At 45.5% G+C, this 20,311-nt stretch overlaps 1 protein-coding gene across 1 annotated transcript in view; it reads right to left on the bottom strand.

Moving 5' to 3' along the window:
- The window catches only part of RIMS4 (regulating synaptic membrane exocytosis 4), a 50,418-nt gene that overhangs the window by 17,205 nt on the left and 12,902 nt on the right, over nt 1-20,311 (bottom strand). Inside the window, exon 2 of the mRNA XM_072349887.1 lies at nt 4,561-4,702. Coding sequence (XP_072205988.1) covers nt 4,561-4,702 — 142 coding nt within the window. The remainder of the gene's footprint in view (nt 1-4,560; nt 4,703-20,311) is intronic.

The raw sequence follows: 20,311 nt of genomic DNA, 5'->3' as shown, positions 1-20,311 counted from the left end.
GTGCAGTAACACGCTGTACTCCATTTGTGTGTGCTTCCGTCTGCTGTATGAATTCTGCCACTTAAACTGTGCTATAAAAATGAGGCAGGGAACAGTGTACCAAGGCCTCCCCCACTTCTCCAGGCAAGCTCCAGTTCCACAGCTTGTCTCAGCCATACTCAATAAAACTGACACCCACTGCCAGCAGCGGTTCTGCCCATCCCCTGGTCACTGCAGGCAGGATTCCATGCATTCAGCCCTGTGACAACAGGGGCACATCCTCTCCAAGCCATGCTGGTCAAGCTGAAAAGCACAGAGATCTGCTGCTGATGGACAGGCTCACTCACTCACTGGGATGCTACAGAAACAATTCTCCATGCCCTCCCTGATTCCCAGCTTAAGACCTCAGGGTCCTGGTTTCCTATAGCCCAAAATGTATTAACAACACGTTTCTTTTAAAAGACTCACATAAAAGAATAGCCCTAAAGGTAATTTGTCATAAAAGAGACTAGAAGTCCCTTGGCTATGAACACCAAGAAAGAGGCAGTCAGTGAATAGGTACAACATGAATAATTCAGATGGTGCTTTTAGGGATCAAGCATTCCTTTGATTTCAGAGTAAAAATGGCACCACTGCTGATCTCCGGGTGAAGGACAGAAACTTGAAGGGGGATAGATAGCGACAAGGCACATCAGTGCTGTCTCCAGCTTCCTTCTGGTTCCTGCTTCATAGTAAAGCAGACAAAAGCAGGCGGCTCAGAAACTAGTTCTTATTGGGATTGCTCCCTCATAGGCACTGATGGGAAAACCAGAGCAAGCTGTGGTTTACAGGCACTGCAAGAGCCAGAACACAAGTGAGAGGCACAGGATGCACCCACCCACAGTTGCCTTCAGCTCAGCACCACAGCAGCTGCAAGGGGAGCAGGTAAGGTGATCTTACGATGGGAAAAAGGAAATGATGTGGCTAACAAGAAGCTTCCTTGCTGGACAGGCAGACTCATCTCAGCAATTACAAGAACATACCTCAACATTTTTGCTCCTCGTTGCCCGCTGGGCCTTTCTAAGGTAAATGTCACCTCAGCTCTCTGTAAGTTAATCATCTCTGCAGTAACCAGCAGGAACAAAAAACCTGTCAAGTAGCACGTATAAGGAACCACAGCAGCTAGCAGCCTTTTGTTCCAGGCCCATTTTTGTCTTTCTTCTCCATCTTCAGAAATTAAAGTGGTTGGCAGGAGTAAGATACACCTAAGTCCAGAATCTGCTGCTTTCTGAACATCTTCTGCAGCCGTGACAAAACTCAGCTGAAACAAGATGTCGGTTGTGCAAGAAGTAGGATGGAGCTGCTGAATCCCAAAGGTACATCTGACAGTTACTCTGCTGAATTCTTACCCTGTGGTGATATCGGTGCTGCCATGGGACTGCCTGGTAGGCACGTGCTACATGGGGATCTGCCCTCTCATGCAGTTTGCTAAATGTGTACTTAAAAAACATTGCTGCAGAAATCTGCACCCAGTACAAGGGATGGTTTGGATGAATTCTGGATGGAAATATCTGTGTGGGATCCGTGGAGGATGAAGAAAGTAAGACTGAGTTGAAAGATCACGCCACAATAAGATGCAAGTCCTAGAAAGTGTATGAAAGCTGTCCAAGAAACAGTCTGTTACAAAGAACAACTCAGAAGCCACAGTAAGGGCGAGACAGATGGTGTTCCTGGTCCCTGCAGCACGCAACCCAGGCTGGCAGAGCACGCCAATGCACAAGGCTTGGCACCTACACACTGAGCCAGGGGGAGAAATCTAGAGGCCTGAATAACTGAAAACAGTTTTCTCTGCAATAAATATCCCCTTTCCCTTCCATAAGGTCTCACATTAAGTTTTATTATATTAATTTCCTATACTAGTGCACAACTATTGTGCGGGATAAAAGCTGAGTAATGTGGTTGGGATGTTTCTTTTTTTAACTAGAAAAAAATTCAATGGAGCAGTGCACTGACATCATCAGCACTCCCCAGCATGCTGTATGAGCTCACATTCCAGGAGATCAGCTAACCTCCTGCACCCTTCAGCCCTTCAGTCACACCCTGAAATAAGCATTTTCTTGAAGGAGGGCCTACCCTCCTTCAAGGGAAACACTACATGAGGTCTTCCCATAAAATGGCCCAGATATCATGCATTATGGCAATCACACTGCAAGCAATGCTGCTCAAAATCATGCAGTAAATGAAGTTCTTTGACAGTGATTCTTTGCTCTGCAGCAGAGCAGACGGAGCTAGCTGCAGTCAGCCCACAGTGAACATGACGGCATTCAATCAATCAGGCTTGTCTTTTAAGAGCATGGTTGGTTGACTGAGAGCAGGCAGCAAAGTTGTACTGACATGTTTGATCACTTCAGTGGATCACCTTTGGGAGTTGTCATTTAGTGCTTAAATTGGAGAGGATCAAGAAAATAATGAACTCTGGAAACAAGCTCTTCTGAAAAATGGCGTTTTGAATCCATCTTCTTCCCTCTACACACATTCCAAAGAGGTACATGGGTAGAAAGAACCAGGGTAACCTCACGCTGTTGAAGATCAGGTTTTTGACAGTCACCAGCAAAAACTGTCTGGCCTAGGACTATCTGCACAAGTCAAAAACCAGCAGTGAAAAGAAAATAAACTTAACACAGCTAACAGTCATATGAATCTTCACTGTACTTCTCTGGGAAGGCAAACAGAAGAAGCCAAGAGAAATCTGATTCAGAATAAATTTCTGCCCCTTGAAGCTATTCCCCAAACACTTCCTTTCTTTGCCATGGGAAAAAGAAAGAGAAGCAAAGAAAATCCCCTCCCACCATGTTCCAAGAGAATAGGGTCCTCTCAGCTCTTTGTACTCACTGCCTTGTTTGTTATCAGTCATGGCTCAGACTGATAGTCAGAGTTCCCATGGGCTCTCCAAGATCAATTATCCCACCTGGGAACAAAGCATCCGGGAATCCCTTATCGCACACTTCAGAGAAGTGAGAGCAGGAAGCATCCCACCCCGGCACAGGGGCAGGTGAGGATGCTCCAGCAGCATTTGAGGTTTGAATACCAAATGTCAGACATGTTCTAATAAAGACGTTTGGATTGCAATGCAGGATTTTTCTTTCTTTGCTGCACTGGTAGCTACATGCTGCTTGCCTTCAGGGTGCTTGTATGGGTGCAGCATTGTGTTGGCAGAAATACCCTCTCTCCAGGAAAGACCAGCCAAAAAAGCCAGCATTTGCAAGGATAGGATACAGAGAAGTATAACCCTTCCCTGGAGGATAAGCTATGTAAATACGAAGGGAAAAATATTTCCCTCCACACAACAATAGATCCTTGCCCCACAGTGCCAAGGGACTGAACTTAATCACTAATCCTCTGAATCTCAGAGCAGAGGCAAAACTCCAAGCCACAGGACTGTGGTGGTGTAGATGGAATACATCCCCCGAGACAACAGATCACTGAAGAGATAAAGCACATCATGGCTTCAGAGTGACAAGATTGCTATCGCAGCCTGTGCCTCATTACTATTGCCAACCTTCAGCACAGACCTGTGATGCCTTTCCAGGATTAGCCTACTTCCAAAGCTAAAGAAAGCATCTCTTAATTTACAGCCTGTTAATTATTTAACACCATAACTGCATTAATTATTTGAGGGAGCCTTTGGACTATCCTGGTATTCTAGAGGTGCCGTGTACATGGAACATCACACAGGACTCAAGAGCGTGTACAGAGTGAAGCCTTAACCAGAACACATTTTAGGTGTGTAAACATTTTGGTCTAATACCCAGAAGCATGGAACCATATGATATACATTGCCTATCCTTTTTTAATAGTTGTTTTGGTTTTTTTTAACCCACTTCCAAGATTCCCATGAATGGCCATTATAATCAAATGATGATCATTTCCATATATGGCTTCAATTAATGGAAATACACAAAATGGAGCTAAAGTCAAGTTCGTTCCTGAAGTTCTGGACCCTGACGCTTTGCATTCAGTTACAAATGCAACAAAGTGAGCTGTAATTTCTTGTGGTTAAAACCCAGCTCTAAAATACACTTTTTAGGATGCTAACTCAAATCCAGCAGAAATGAAAGTTTGTTAACAGAAACTTGTAAATATGGTTTTTAAACTTTAGTATCAGAGTCACTGTTTTGCTAATTGCGTTTTCATCACCTCAGCACACTTTTGTTTCCCAAATCGAAAAGGTATTTTGCAATAGGGGGAGGAGAAAGAGCTACCAAGCAATGTGAACACTACTGGCTTATAATTTATTACCGCTAATGACCCTCAGCTATTCACCCTGAATTACTCTTCTAAAGGCAGAGCTGTTAAAAGTAATGGGTATCAGCTTCAGCTCAGAATAATGAGGACACTTAAAAAAAAATAGTATATAAACAGCTGAAGTATGTGCCAGCTATGCAGGAAGAGGAAGCGATTTGCTCTGCTCTAATTGGATGGGCAGTAGACCTGCAGCATAAATAAGTCAGAGACACACATTTATCAAGCTGGAGGAAAACTAACAGGAATAAGAGCAGAGCACCTCACAACCAATCATCCAGCCCACTTTCAGTGACTTACTTTCCCTCCGATCCATAGCTGTTCATGCTGTCCTCAATGGATTCATGGCTGGCCTGGCGCACGGTCCGGCTGGGCATTTCCACAGCCAGCCCGGTTTCTGTGCTCCTTTGGATGGCTCCTTTGAGTCTTCGACCATCTCCATCTAGAAGCAAAAGAGAAGGGACAGTTGGCCATTGTGCTCAGAGCTCTTTGCTATAACAGAGTAAACAGAGTAAAGGAAAAGCAGAGAAGGCCTTCCAGAAGATTAGCCTGGCAGCTCTTTGCTCTCACACTGTGTTCTGCTACTCAGCCTTGTCAACTGCTCCCAGCCATCTCTGGAACAAAGCCCAACATCCAGCAAGCCAGTGCCCAGTAGATACTCAAAATATACATGCCACCCTACCTACCTCAAGCATTTGTACCAATGAATTATGCACTGAGTCCAAGTGCATACAGTCACACAAGATGGCTCTATGCACAGAGCTACCCAACTCATGAGGACAAGCAACAATACCCACAGGCAGACAGAGCTGTGAAGTGTGACTGAGTGTCATGGTTTTGCAGTTTTGACACTGAGCCTCCACGCACTTCCTAAACCCCCCAGCAGCTACCCGTGAGGAGCAGCAGAGAGCCACTGCTCCGTGTCAGTGGGGAAGGAGAAGGCCAGGCAACAGCAAGGGTGCTGAAGGCAGGAGCCATCCCAGATAGACAAAGGGGGAATAGAGGGGTACAGCCAAAACATTCCCCAATGTCGGCACTTGGGATCAGCAGGGAAACCCCACAGAGAGCACCATTCCCACTGCACGTTCCCTGGGTCAGAGCATGGGGAATTAAGGAGGTTCTCTTCCCTCCTGGGTGCAGCCTTCAGAGGCTCAGCCCTCTGAAATTAACAGCTGCTATTTTCATCCTTCTTCTCTAGCAGTCTGTTTCATAGAACAAACCACGTTATGTAATGAACATGTAATGAATATCACTACTATTAATTGCTTTAGCTGGTGCTAGAAAGCTCCAACCCTCATCCCACGTTCAGGATTCATCCTGCACCACATCAGCTCCAAGTCTTCTGAACCAAGCGGAATATCTAAGTCCATTCAAAAGTGTCCATCTGCTAACCAGGATTCATGCAACAAATCTCCAACCCACCAACACATAATTTCTCTTGTCTTACTTTTTGCTATCACTGCAGCAGGCTGATGGCACCAAGGAGGGAACGCAACAACTCTAAGTCACAGAGCTCTCAGAAACCCACCAGGTTCTCAGCACCCCCCTCAAAAGAAATGATGTAGCTACTCAGTCTGGAGATAAATATCCCCAGATATTTAAATAAGTCATTCCCATTTACTGTAGAGATACACAAGGATATCTGTAAGAACCTCTCTAAGAGATGCAAAACACTTGTTTGTGTAGCAAGCTGACCTAAAAGCATTTTTGTTTGGGTCTCAACAGGCATTTCCATAAAAATAAGCAAGGTATCAAAATACTTCTATAATCCTACTTCTCCTGTTTCACCTGCAATGAAATGCAAAGAGAAGTTTGGGCTTTTTAAAATAAACTCAGCCAGAAAGCCCCTTTTCTTCCAGTATCCCGAGGTTTCCAGCTGGGTGAGCACGTTGGCCTCAGGGCTCTGTACCAGCTGCCATCCCCACATATGGTGCTGCATGGGCATGCACGTCCCCATGGGCTGACAGAACAGAATATATATGTTTTGCGTTAATGTTAACTACAGTTTGTATTGTTTGCCTGCCTACAGCAATGCATGGAGCGTATTGTATAAATCAGGAAGTCACAAATGTGAAACAGATATTTTTTAAAGAGCTTTCAAACTCCAAACCTTCAGGCAACAACATTAATACAGGCATCAGCAAAAGCAAAGCCTGAACAGCCTTCCGTATTTCCCCAGCTGCTGCAGAAATGCTCCCTTTGATGTTCCTTCTACAAGCCCTGTATGATCTGCTTCGGACCCCCAGTGGGGTTTCTAGGTTCCCTTCAGAGAGCACCCCACAGCCTGACCTGATGCTCCCTGTCATTTCTCACACTGACCTCCATAAACAGACCTTCTGCCACCCATGTCTGACTCTTCCCACCCAACCTCTACACAGGTGCTCTCTGCACACATCCTTCTGCACCTGCTGGGTTAGTAGCTGTGCTAGGCAAGCAGATCCAGAACAACTAACTGACACATATGTAGAAATCAAACAGTGACAAAATGTTCACTTGCCCAGCTATAGAGCATTGCTTTTAAAAAAAATCCGCTTAAAAAAGATCTCCAGATTATTTCTCCAAACTAAATAGGCACGCACGCTTAGAAGACTATGCATCTACATCTGACACCAGGACAGTGGCCTGGGGCAAAGCACGGCATGACAGCAAGCCAAGGTATGCTTGCTGCTTCCCATCACCCATGCTGACTCAAAGCTGGGGGCTGGGACAGCTGCCATTGGCCTCTGCCACCCTGCTCAGCACAGGGCAGGGGAATAAGAGGAGGAAAAGAGGCAATTCTGAGCTGCTCTCGCTTTCTCTTCCTGGCTCCCTACAGGTGGGCACTTTTTAGTATTCCCAGTCACATTCACAGTAATGCCACATAGATATTTAAAATAATAATAATAATAAAGATAACAATAGCAGAGAAACCCTGGAAAACAAGCCAGGAGTGGGTGAGATGCAAAGGACGAGCTGCAATTGCAGAGACAAGAACCTTCCACCAACCCTCCTCCCCAGGAGAAGGATGTCGCAGCTAACAAACCACCCTCCAGCCACTCTGCAGAAAGCTTCCTCAGCCTTGTTCTCCTTCAGCTTTTTTGCCAGCAATGTCTCTCGAACAGAAGGAGCTGAACTTGTTGGTTGATGTGCCAAAAAGACAAGCTCCAAGCCACCGTAAGCTAAACCAAGACTGAAACAAGTTAAGGGTGTGCAATGTGCACCAGAAATAGGGTACAGGCTCCTAACCTGCTTAAACCCTTCAGTCAAACTCTGCCTATGGTCAGAACACAACGAGAATATGTTATCTGACCTCCCTCAGACAGGGGAGAAGAGCAGGATCGGAAATAATAACATACCCAGAAAAGAGTCACTGCAGAATTAAAACGGTTACGTGCACATCCGCACTGCTTGTCTGCAGGCTGAAAACATTTCAGAGGCAAAGGTCACCTGCCCTGGTCAATGCAGGGAGGCAGAGCTGCGCCTCCTCCCTCAGGTGAAGCCCTGTGCTTTGCAGATCACACGGGTAGATGACAAAACCCCAGAGTGCTGCCTGGCAAAACCACCCATCTTAATTGTTACAAGAGTGGTACTGTGATTTTCTGCAGCACCTCTAGATTTATTCCCTGCACCTTTTCCAATTAAGCAGTGAACACGGAGGGTTCTGCAGCAGAGCAAGTGCACAGGGTAGCATTCAGCTGAAGAGCAGATTTGGGTACAGAAATGACCTTGAGAAGGAGAAATGTCCTGCCCAAATCACCAGGCTGACGGCACCCAGCACCATGGGGATGCTAGGAGCCAGAAGGGACCGACAGACCCTTTGCCAAGCTGGCTGTGCTGGCAGGTGCTTCCATTTCGCTACTTCATGCTCTGCTCGGCCAAACAATTTACATTTATCTAAAGAATATCCTCTATAGAAGTATCCACTCCAGACTGGGAGACAGAGAGACGCAGTATCTGCCGCTTGCCTGTGCAGCCTATTTTACTGCTTGATATTTAAAGATGTGACTGAAGTTTGTCTGTCTCCAGCTCTCAGCCATCAGCTTTTTAATGCCCTTCCCCACCACGAGGGCTGCTTTGTGTTCTCACTAGAAAGGCTCTTCTGCAGCATAATCAAGTCATCTCTCAATCTTTTTTGACAAGTTAAACAGACCGAGCTCTTTATGTTTCTCATGCGCTGGCATTTTTTCCCTCCTGCCCTTGAATCATTTTAATGACCTTCCCAGCTTTTAAACACCCTTTAGAGAACAAGCACACAGAACTGGAGACTGCATTTGATCACACGATAAAGTGAACAGAGGTAAAATTCAGCTGGTGCTCTCATTTTAGCTGCTGCTGTTTGCATCTCCCCTGATCACAGTAAGCTCTTAGCAGGGCAGCACTGCTCACCTGGATGCTGGGCACTCTGTGCCTGCGCTGCTGCTACAATCCTGTAGAACATAACATTAAGAAATATGTAACAAACAAAAAAACCCACTTATTTGAATGGAAACAACTCAGTAAAACTGTCCATACGGCTCCATACAACTCTCCTACTCTCAGTACTACTTACCTTGGTAACATACACATCAGCTGTGAACTTAATAAGGTTTATAAATACGTTTGCTCTAAACCAAAAGAAAGTGCTGAACAGCAGCAGACCATTAACATGCCTCCTGTCTTAGAGGATTTTCCTTGCCAAGTGCTTTCTGAGCACTGAAGAACGTTTGTGGTCTGTTTATCACTTTCCCATTTTTAGGGTCATGTTGTTCTAGGACATAACCCTTACATATGCATCACATTACCCAGATACCTGCTTCTACTATAATGAGGGGAAAAAAGGTCAGAAAAGACCCATTTTTCCTCAATCCTTCTTGATTTACATTAATTATATTCCCATAATTTTGTTCCTTATTAATTAAACCTTATTATCATGATCCTCCTAGTTCTGTCTAGGATTGACCTCAGGCCACCAAACCACGAGTTTCTCCTAAGTGACCCAGTGACGGATGGAGAGATGAACACACAGCATGGCATCCTTTGTAGCATCTTCTTCTTTAAACACATTTTTGCTTGCGAACTGCACCGAGGCATCTCAAGGATGATGGAGCTCCTGTAATACAGCTGACCACCACGTAGAGCTGTATGTGCCTTCATCTTGGAGGAGGGAAATACAGTAAAACAGTCCCTGTCTGTCTGTCCTCCGAGGAAACAGAAACCACCTCTCACCCTCTCTTCCATATCACCTAATGCAACTCATTAAAGCCCTTTCTCTATGCAATGGACTGATCTCAGCGCTTGGAAAACATCAAGTCTTGCAAATCTACACAAGTTCTGCAATAGCTCATTCCAAGGTCACGATTACATAATTAGTGCTATCACCCAGGATTACACCACAATAGCTGGTTACTGAGCTGGCACTTGAGGGGCAGTGTGCCCCTTCCACTATCCTTATGTCCTCTCATCACCTCCCCATTGCTTCCTTTCCCCCCACCCAGGTGCTTGGTATCTTCCTTCTCTTCCCAGTTTGTTTTTCATTTTCTCCTCTGTTTGCTGAATGCTACCAACGCAAAAAGCATGATGTATGTGCTAACGGCCCTCCCACACTTTAGAATTAATTGCTATTGATTTAACCCTTAGATTAGGAATTGACTGAATTTCAACTCCATCAGCTTTGCTTCTAAATTAACCAGCTGCTTCCATGCACAGAACACACTGGAGCCAAAGCACATGACCCAAAAGCACTAGTGAGGCCACCCAATACACCTTACACATCCATCAGAGCAGCCTGGTCGGCTTTTTTGCCTTCCCAAACTTGGAGTGTAAGGGGAGGGGAGGGGTCAGATGGAATTCAGGAAGGGAAATCAGCTGGACGCTGACTTGCAGGTTGCATTTGCTCCTATTGCAAATCTCTAGACAAAATAATAACCCATCCTTTCCCAGCAGGACCAGTCCAAGCCTGAGCAGAGGATGCATTTCTACTCATGTTCCTACCCACGCCAAGCAGCACGCATTGATCTGCATCCCTGCGTGCTGCAGGATATTGACCTGAGAGCACTCAGCTCTCTGCTTTCACACCTAGGTCTCTCAGCAAACAAAGTAAGGTGTGGGTTCAAAGCAATGCTTACACAGCATTAAGAACTGACAGCCCCAGCAGGGGCATCAAGGAAAACCCATGTGAAAGAGGTGATGCACCCTTCAGAGCCTGCCGTGGATCACATACAAGAAGAGACGAGCAGCAGAGTTCTGCAGAGATGAGAGGAAAAATGAGACAGCAGCATGCCTGCTGCATCCATGGCTCAAGAACGGCCCTGCAAGCTGTTCCATCTTCCACTGCCACTAGCTTCACTCTTAAGGTCAAAGGCTAAGAGTGAGCTCTTTCTTCTTCATGGAGGTTCACCCCAGAGATAACATAAGTCAGTCTGAGGCTGCAAAAGGAAAAAGCCACCGTGCACCCTTCTGGAAGTGTCACCTGCTGAGATCAGGAAGAAGGGTCCCAAGTCCAGCTGCTGCCCTTCGGCACATCTCTGGGCATACAACAAAAGACTCAGGGATGGGAGACCTTCACAGCCCACGAGGTTCTGCTGAACCACTGACCACAGTCAGCTCTGAGATTAATAAAAGAAAGCACTGTTCAGAACTAAAGGAAAAAAAACCCTCTCCCAGCCAAGCACAAACATCCAACATCTGTGCAGCCCAGCATGCACTGAGCAGAGTGGCTGCACCTGTTGGATGTGCCCTGCAGGCCCTGATCATGGGTGTCAGTTTGGAGCAAGCCAGGCTGCTCTCCTACTGCTGCAGAAGAAAGATATAAGCACTGGATTGTCAGCAGCTTAACGAGATGAACTCAATCTCATCATGCCTGGCAAGCTCTAACATCCTGCCAAGTATTCCCAACGCCGACATCCTAATGGAGTGTGAATTATGAGCACCTAAAGAGAGGCAGTTTGTACTGTGCTCCAGAACATGCCAGACTATCATCACAGTCTGAGTAATCCACCAGAAATGACAGAAAATGGCTGGGGATAAACAGGGGCACTAATCAGGCTGCTTGCTTCATTCCCCTTGCCCTACTTTCAGCTGCTATCCAAGTTACACCCTTCTTACCAAATGAAGCAGAAAAATCTTCCATGGGGCCTAAAATATATTTTAACACATTACTTCTTAATCTGTGTAGATTAAGTAAATCCACACGGCTGGAAAAGGACACTCACTCTTCCCTCTCCCATCCCAGTATTTGCCCCAGCCTTTTCTCCCCCCACTCCAACAGGCACTGACTGCAACCTGCCCAGACTACTATCAGTAAAACCCACTCTCCCCACCACCCACACTCCTTCCTCTTCCTCCTGACCAGCAAGGCAACCAAAAAGCAGGTGATTTTGTTTAATCGAGCAGGTGGTAGCAGGTAGTAGCAGGAACCTGGTAAGAGCCTTGAGGCTCCATCCATTCCTCACCCACTGAGCACAGGATGCATAGAGGAAAGCTTACCCCAGCCAACACCTCATGGCTGAGCAATGCACAGGAGGTCAGCAGGTCTTCAGGAAGTCCACCAGCAGCAAGATGCCTATCCCCAACTGCAGATCGAATGGAGCACCACTAAACCACTGGTTTATGTCCTGGCTTCCTGAGATCCATTTGCAAAATTTCGCCTAGGAAAATGACTTATTCTGCTCCATTTGAGGTTAAAAACTAACAAGGAGTTTCCACGATGTTATTTTTAATGATCTGACCTTTTTGGAAAATTCATCTGCGTAAGAAAGAATTCAATGGCCAGAATTCTTATTTACAGATTTCTAATGAAAGAGTTCTGTAAAATTCAACAAATTGCACATAGGAAAATGTGAGATTTTCTCCTTTGCTGACAGAAGAGACAAAGCAAAGAAACCAGACGGGAAACAGATCTACCCCACTTCCAATGGCTCTTAAGGAGACTTGTTTTACTATGGTAAAGCCTAATGTTTTTCACCACTAAAAAAAGTCAGAGTACCATCAAACTATGAAACTGATCATTTCTTCCAGAGTGTTTCATGGGAGCTGCTTGCAGCAAGACCTCACTCCTCACAATCCTTTCCATAGGTCTCTATTCTGTTCGCAACTGGAGAATCCAAGGAGCTTTGTCTGATGGCTGGTTCTCCACTTTCCTAAGAGAACAGAACACGTTGCCTCCTCTTCCCCCAGTCTGCCACACTTTGCAGGAAGGAGTCTGATTAAATGACAAATCCACATGCATACAGGACACTGCTGTAACAACTCCACAGCCTACCATTGAGACCCCAGCACTTCCCTGCCTACAGGCCCAGCTCTTCAGGGACAGAGAAGCGGAGGGCTGCTGGTGCTGCAGCTCTCAGACATGCCCCCAGCCTTCCCATACCTCGTTCTCCTTAATCATTCAAGTGAAGACTGATTCATTTTAAAAAAATCCTTACTATGGCATTTATAATGCAATAAACTACGCATACATACATTGCACAGCAATGGGGGGATCCATTCTTTCCACTTCTTGGATTTCAGAGTTTAACTGTCCCACTTTGGCACACACTCAGCCCCCGTGCTCAGCTACCCAAGTGCACTCTGAGACCAGGAAGGCTGAGCTGTTGGGCTTGGAGAACATGTATGTGTGGTGCAGCCATGGGCAGCAGGTAACAAAAAACATCACAAATTATCTAACCACCATATGGCAATGCTTATTATTCCCTATTAAATTCGTATGCTGCATCTGACATTTTCCTCTGAGTGTTTCAAGGCAATGTTTTTTAAGTTCAAAACCTAAAACTTTGCAAGCTATGAGATTTGGGCATGGAGAAAATAGGAAAGGCCAAGGGGTGAGTGACTATAGTTTGCCCACCAGGGTCATGCCAGAGCTTTCCTGCTGTTATTTCACAAGGAGGGCCAGAGGCAGAGATCTGTGTCCCTGTCCTTGGAAGTCCTCCAGCAGCCCAACCAAGTTATAAAGGCCAGGTCAGGATTTCTTCTTAATTACAAGAGTGTTGAACCAGAGCACTGTCCCAATTCTGCCATCCATCTTCAGCTATTAATAACTCCTTATGAGGACGTTGCTTAAGTCCAGGGTCTGAAATATGAATGAGCCTGAGCTGCAGAAAACCTCTCAATTTAGAAGAGGATCACGAAAATGAGGTGACTTCACACACACACAAAAAAACAGCTAGAAAGCATCACTATGAGAGAAGGATGGCATGAGATGAAAGAGATGCCTTGCCCACGCTTCACTACACCAGGGAGCTCTGCAAGACACTGTTCTGCCCTTCCCGAGTCCTCAGGGCACATAAAGTTTAGTTTTGGTACAGACTAAATTCAGAGGAAAGAACTGACAAGCCCAGGGGTCTTAACAGGAGTTTTTCCTTCTCCTTCTGTCCCACTGAAGCTCTTCTAAGAACAAGCCGCTTTGTCAAACCCATACATGCATAAACACGGTAAGCAATGGCCTTGACACAGTGAGTCATATAATCTTTTGTTCCTTTGTTATAAACAATTAAGAGCATAACCACATTTCTTTAGCAGGCACGAAGCCACAGAACCCTAAAGTCATTCAGAAACTGGAATCATGGTACAGAATCGCACTTAAAATAGCATTTGATTTGTGTTCAGCTTGGGCTATAATTACTTCATATTTCCTTGCGGAAATGAATGATCAAATTCACAAGGAGTTGACTTTAATTATACACACTGTCTAATAACTTGCGTCCATTTGGAAACAATTATTTGATCCAACGTGGAAGCAGAAAGTGGGAGAAGATGGTCTGGTTACCAGAAGGGTCAAACAGCCCCAGGCATTCAGCTTCTCATTTCAGTTGCATCACCTGATATTGCCACGTGCATCAGGCTTCAGCAAAGGTGCTTTCATGTAATATCTGCAGCGAATGCTGAGGGAAGTGAGAAGGCCAACACCTTTTCCTTTCTAATTCTACACACTGCTTTGACTCCAGTAAGGTCATCCTTGGCAGGTCCGCAACCATCAGTGCCTGCTGTGCCAGGCAGCTACCACACACCCCACTAGGGATTACCTCAACACAGCTCAAGGCCCCATCTCTGCCCACCATGGTCAAGACTACCAGCTGCAGGCATTTCTGGGCTGCTGGAAGAAGGGGGGTCATGCTTCTCAGGCCTGGGAGCAGGACAGGACCAGCCATCACAGTGGAAACTCCTGCTGCAATATAAGCAATTCATGGTTACTTCAATCAAAGCAGCCAAAGCCCCAGGTGACAGCACCAGGTCAGCAGCCCTGTCAATCACACTGCTTTGACAGGCATCTCCAAATGGTGACCGGTCAGCCATCAACCACAGAGAAGCAGTACTCAGTAGCAAGAACTGGGACACTGCCATCTCATTAGCGGGCTCCTAACAAACATATGAATAAAAAGAAATAATAAGCCAGGCCAAATCTTTCTCACCCTGAACTTAGAGAGATGCACACTGACCTACTGAAACTCTCCCACAGACAAACAAGGCAGACATACAGCTGCCTCCCACATCTGTCTTCCGCATGCGCAGGGGGAGCACAGAAAATAAAGATCCCCGATGATCCGAATTACCCAGTGGCACATAACTCAGCAGCAAGTTCAGCAGAAGCCCACCCACAATTTATGCTAAGTGTATTTTGTAGAAGGAGCAGGGATGGACAAAGTGCTGTAGAGCACCTTGCTGATTCTTCTCTCTTGACTTCAGGAGCAGAAATGAGAACAGCTGATGGAGAAATACAAAAGAGGTAACACTGGTGATAATGCCAGTGACAGTTCTGCAGACAACACTAACAGGAAGTACATGTTACAGAGCAATATGCGCTTCTATTTAGAGGGAAGGAAAATTGTAACACGGGAACTTAAGGTATGCAAGCAACAGCTGCTCAGAACAGAACACTCCACGTTAACTTTGCTTATGGAGCACCTGTATCTGCACAACTTGCTTCACAGATCTACGTTTAATTTTTCCTATATATTCTCACACTCACAAACTGGGCTGATGTAAAAGGCCTTGGGATTTCTTGACATGGGCACTGGCTGGGCCAGGGGAGAAGTTAGAAGAACCTCACGCACCACGAAGAACGAGCTTCAGAGACCCCAGGTCCCAATGTGTTTACAGTCCCCAGTCATGACTGAGCAGCGCAAAGCAAACCTAAGAGCAAAATGTGCCCTCTTCCTCCCGCCCTCCCTCATCCTCCTGCAGGGCCACACATTCAGGGCTCCATTGCCCTGACGACAAAAAGGAGCATCACAGCAGCCACCAAGCAGTGTGTAGAAATGTGCCACTTTTCCCTCCTGTCTTTTGTCACTAGGGAAGAAGGCTGAACTCAGAACTTACCACTCAGCAAAGATGGAAATAGATATCCATTACTTTTATTTAAAATTTGAAGTATCTTCGGAGCCTTTAAGCTTGTCCAGAGATAGCAAGCGAGTAAGGGATTCTAATTCATTAAGTTAAAAAAAGCCTTGCTGAAGTTCACCTTTAAAGATAAATTATACAATTTGAGGAGTTTGGGGAAAAACGCAGCTCATAAATTTAAAATCTGTATTGTAGATTCTGTTAATAATCTCTTTTGAAAAGCATTAGAAATGAAGATTACAAATTTAATAATGTAACACAGGGGAGGAATTATCCTCCTCCCCACATAAAAAGGCAATTTGTTCTTGCCTATAAATTGACTTTCTATTAGCGTCATTAAAACCGGCATAATGTGCTAAAATTAGGGTCTGCCCCACCGTTGGCTCTGTGGCAACCCACAGCCAAGAACTTCTCATCCCAGAGATTCAAATGAACACTAAGGAGGCGAGATGGGCCTCCTTCCATTCAGCCACACCACTGAGCAGTCAGGTCACGGTGCTCAGGCTGCAACAGACTCAATGCTACCTTAAGCTGCTTCCACATCGCCCTTCCCTGCAGCTCACACAATGGTTCCACGCATGTCCAGCATGGTCTCCCTGCTCCATCAATGCCCAATGCAATGGGACCCCTCCATCCCACAGAACACCCACTCCTCCCCCAGATGCTTCTGTCCAGTTCCACAAGGTCCTGTTTGTAGCTGTCAGTGCCCACACAGAACTCACTCAGCAGGACTAAACTCTGTGTTCAAGGAGCTCCTCAAACAGGCAATTGCATACAAACAGCTCCACTGACAAATATTAGAACTGTACTGTTGGGTCCCCACTGTCCCATATCCACGTCTAAGTTACTGATAGGTTACATTTCAGTAACAAAAGAAACCTCTTTGCCACTTCTCAGCATCAGTACCAACCCATCTTACCCAGCTGCACAACCTGAGCTCAGAGGAATGCACTTATAATACCTGCTGGTGGTTCTTGCCTTCGTGTTCATGAATTGTCCCAAGTCTTCAAAGCAAAGCAGCCAGCACTTGTTTGAGTCCTGAGGAGCAATGCTGCTCAGCATGCCCAAGAGGTGCCCTGTTAGCAGCAGGCTGGCATGCTGAATCAGCCTGGGTCCTTTGAGTGCTAATGGATGGCTGTGACAAGACATGCCTTTGCTCTGCGACGGGCTGCTTCTTAGGCTGCTGGATGACTCACTGCATGCAGTCATTAATACTTGCTTAAAAACTCCCCATTTACCTTAATGCTCAAAGAAGTTCAGTGGTTGGAATAATGGCAGAAAATGAATGATGAGGAGACTTGCAATAAGCAAAGAACCCATTTGCAAGTCTGACACATGCACAGCAAGCACTTTGAAATCTCCACCACCCCTGGATTTGCCTTGCAGACAAAGCAATCACTGGGTCACAACACATGCAGATGTTTGGTGTGCACCTTGTCCTTGGCCTACTTACAGAGAAGCACTGTATTTTGCTCTTGCTCTGCTACCCACTGCAACCAGAGTCAGCTTTAAGACCATTGATTTGAAAGTCCCTACTAAATGGTAGTTCTGTGGATCCATAAACAACTGTCACATCTTTCTGATATCCTGCAAGCCACATTCCTTCTCCAAATGTCCTTCTGTGGTATCCCCTTCTCCTCAGAAATTTTCCTTTACCAAACAACTGCCCTTTGGACATTACACAATATTTGTCTTTCATTTTCTACTACAGATACGTGACTTTCTCCCTTGCATTTTACTGTCATCTAAAACAACTTTCCACTCCAGAAGCTCCCCCGCCTTTGCACAGCTGCCTAATGAACCCAAAGTGTGACATTTTGTTCTTCACAGGGAGGCATAAGAGAAGCTGTAAGCCACTGCTGTGAGATGAACTAGAAAACACCGAAGGCAGCAAGCCCTTCCCACCAGCCAGCCCCAACACCCTCAACAGCACCCACCATACACTGCAAGTGCACTGCTTGTACTCAGCTATCAATAACTCCACTAACCAAATCTAAATGTCAGCTTTATGAAGCACAGACGAGCTTCTGTAAGCAAGAGAGTTCCCCAAACTCAGAAACATCCTATCCTCATTTTTGATACTGAGTTTCCTACTCCTACCTGGCTACTCGCATGCATCTGTCATAAAACTGCCATGGATCCATGATCTAAGTGGATGTAAATCCTAGAAAGGCTTTCCAGAGCACTTCAAAACCTCCTCTGATGTCACCCAAACAGACCAAAGAAGTTTGAAGGGTTTATTTTTACCAAGTAATCAATACCTTCTGGCAGCTTTCCTCCTGCTCTAACAATGCCAGTGGAAGTGCCAGTAACCCGGGGCAGTTTTGGTACACTGCTCTACAAACGTTATTGAAGTAGCAATATTTACTTCAGGAGGGAAAAAGGAAAGAAAGGACAATTAGAACTTCAACAGCATCCTGTGACAGGGTGAGTGCTGGCAAGACATTCCAAGGGACAGAGGCAGGGTTTAGGAGCTCTGGTTTCTGTATCTCCCAACCATGCTGTCCCTCCAGGGGCAGCCCCATGGAAATGGGGTGCTGTTCACACAAGATGTGCTCACACCTGCAGTCTGTGCTCAACACACCCCTCGCTTTGACTCTGCACTGACACAGCTGGCCAAGCCAACCCTCTAATAAACCAAAATGACAAGAAAGCAGTTGGAAAGAGATAAACTACTGAACACACAGCAATGTAATGCTCAAAGACAAAACCAAACTGCAAAAGCTGGGAGCTGCTCAACACAGAGTCTGGTGCTCCTTGCGAGGTTCTACTGACATGCCTAGGCTGAAAGTCCAGCGAAAACCTGAAAGAGAAAATGCTGCACCTCATCTCTTCCTTAAAACATGTCAAGCAATGACATCAGTCTTATCCCTTTGTAATCATTTTGGATACTCTCATAGAACTGTTTCCCGTCTTCATTGAAGTGAAGAGGCAGATGACAGGTAGACGACAGCAACCTATTTACTGCATCTGAACTCGATTTATACACCCAGCCCTGCACAAGAGGCTGCTGAGATTTCTCACAAGTATAGTCCTTGGGATCCATTCTTCTTCCATGGCTGGCTATTCCCACAACTCTCACTGCAATGCAGCACAGGCACACACCTCCAGGAGAGAACTGAACTCCTTAAATCCTTCTTGCCACAAGCAAAAGCATCCTGCACGGACAGTTGTCTTACAACGGAAAGGTTTTCTTATGGAAAGCATTATAAATAAACCATCCTTAGATAATTTCCCCCCATATCTGTGTGCAATGAACATAGAACTATATTCAAAGATCCCAATTGCAAAGCAGGTATGTGACAAACACATTTCTCAGGCAGTCACCTGTCCCAAAGGGACAGAATACATCCATACTGACAAATACATAGCTGGTTATCTTCCAAGATTCACAGGTTCCTCAAATACACTCTGATGACACAACTGACAAGACAAAGTCACTGCAGACACCATTTTGAGCACTAATTACATACAGTGGCTGCAGACCATTTTCACCTCACAGCCCGGCTTCTGACACACCACAAATGAAAGGTTAAGGAATATTAACAATGATTTCTTCCATAATAGCCAAGGCTGTGCGCTCAGCTCCCTCAGCTGCACTCAAAGTGTCCTTAACTTCAGTGCTTCTAATGAAAAAATTAGGTCAGCTGCAAATCTTCGGTCAAGCACCTCAGTATGATGGGATGGCACTTTGAGCTTCCATTGGCTTGCACTGATTGGATACCAATCTCAACCTTTAAGACACAAAACAATACAACACTCATTCTCAGATCTGCTCTTCTGTGTCTTACAGGACACAGCAGAGACAGGAAGTGCAGAAAAGAGAACCTTCACGTTGTTCCAAGTCCTCAACAGTGTATTTGCTAAATGCAAGCCAGAGCTCAACACCTCCTTGAAAATCCAAATTAAGAAACAATGACAAGAAACCACAGACAAAATGCAGCCCCAGATCAGGCAGTACAGCATGCACTTTGTCACATCTGCTATAGGACAGAGTTACAGCTACCCCCAACTCCCTAGAGTTACCCAAAATGCTTCCTATTGCACCACAGTGGAAGATGCATCCTTCCAGGCTCCTTTGGTGCACACAACATGGTCTTTCAGCACTAAGAAAACAACTCTGGTACAGACATACTTCCCTTACGCCTCCAAAGCCACCAGTTAACAAATGTGATTCCGGTCAGTTCAGAAGCACCCATCGCTAAGACATGAACTGGGTCTAACCCCAGAGTCAGCATGTGTCGATACAGATCCACTTGTGGAGCCTTCTGAACACAATAGTGTCTATTACTTTGGGGCAGCCATTACAGAGTCACAATATTTAGTCAACCTTTTTACTTCTACAGTCATTAATCATGCACCATTTAACTACTGGTTTGTCATTTACTCTCCTAATCCTTTTCAAATCTTCCTGCTTATTTTCACATCTTTTTTTAATCCTATTCTATGAGTCCTGTTAATTATACTCCTTCACTGTCATAGGCTGCTACAACAGACACACTGAGCCAGAGGTGGTTTCATCACTTGCTGGCTTATACATCCAATGAAGAGCTGCTGCAATATTTTAACTAAAGTGATGATACTGAAGATCACAAAGTACACTTGATTAACTGGACAGCTACTTCACACCCTACAGAAGGGAGGGTGAAAGACCATTTAGTGTTGTACTCGAAGACAATGTTTCTAACATCACAAAGAACAAAAAGAAAGGGGAAAACTGGCTATGATTTCCGTATTTTTAAAATAACTTTGCTCCTTT

The sequence above is a fragment of the Excalfactoria chinensis genome, chromosome 15 (genome assembly GCF_039878825.1).
Source record: "Excalfactoria chinensis isolate bCotChi1 chromosome 15, bCotChi1.hap2, whole genome shotgun sequence".
Lineage (NCBI taxonomy): Eukaryota > Metazoa > Chordata > Aves > Galliformes > Phasianidae > Excalfactoria > Excalfactoria chinensis.
Note: the sequence above shows the minus strand (reverse complement) of the source record. Positions and strands in the feature narration are given on the sequence as shown.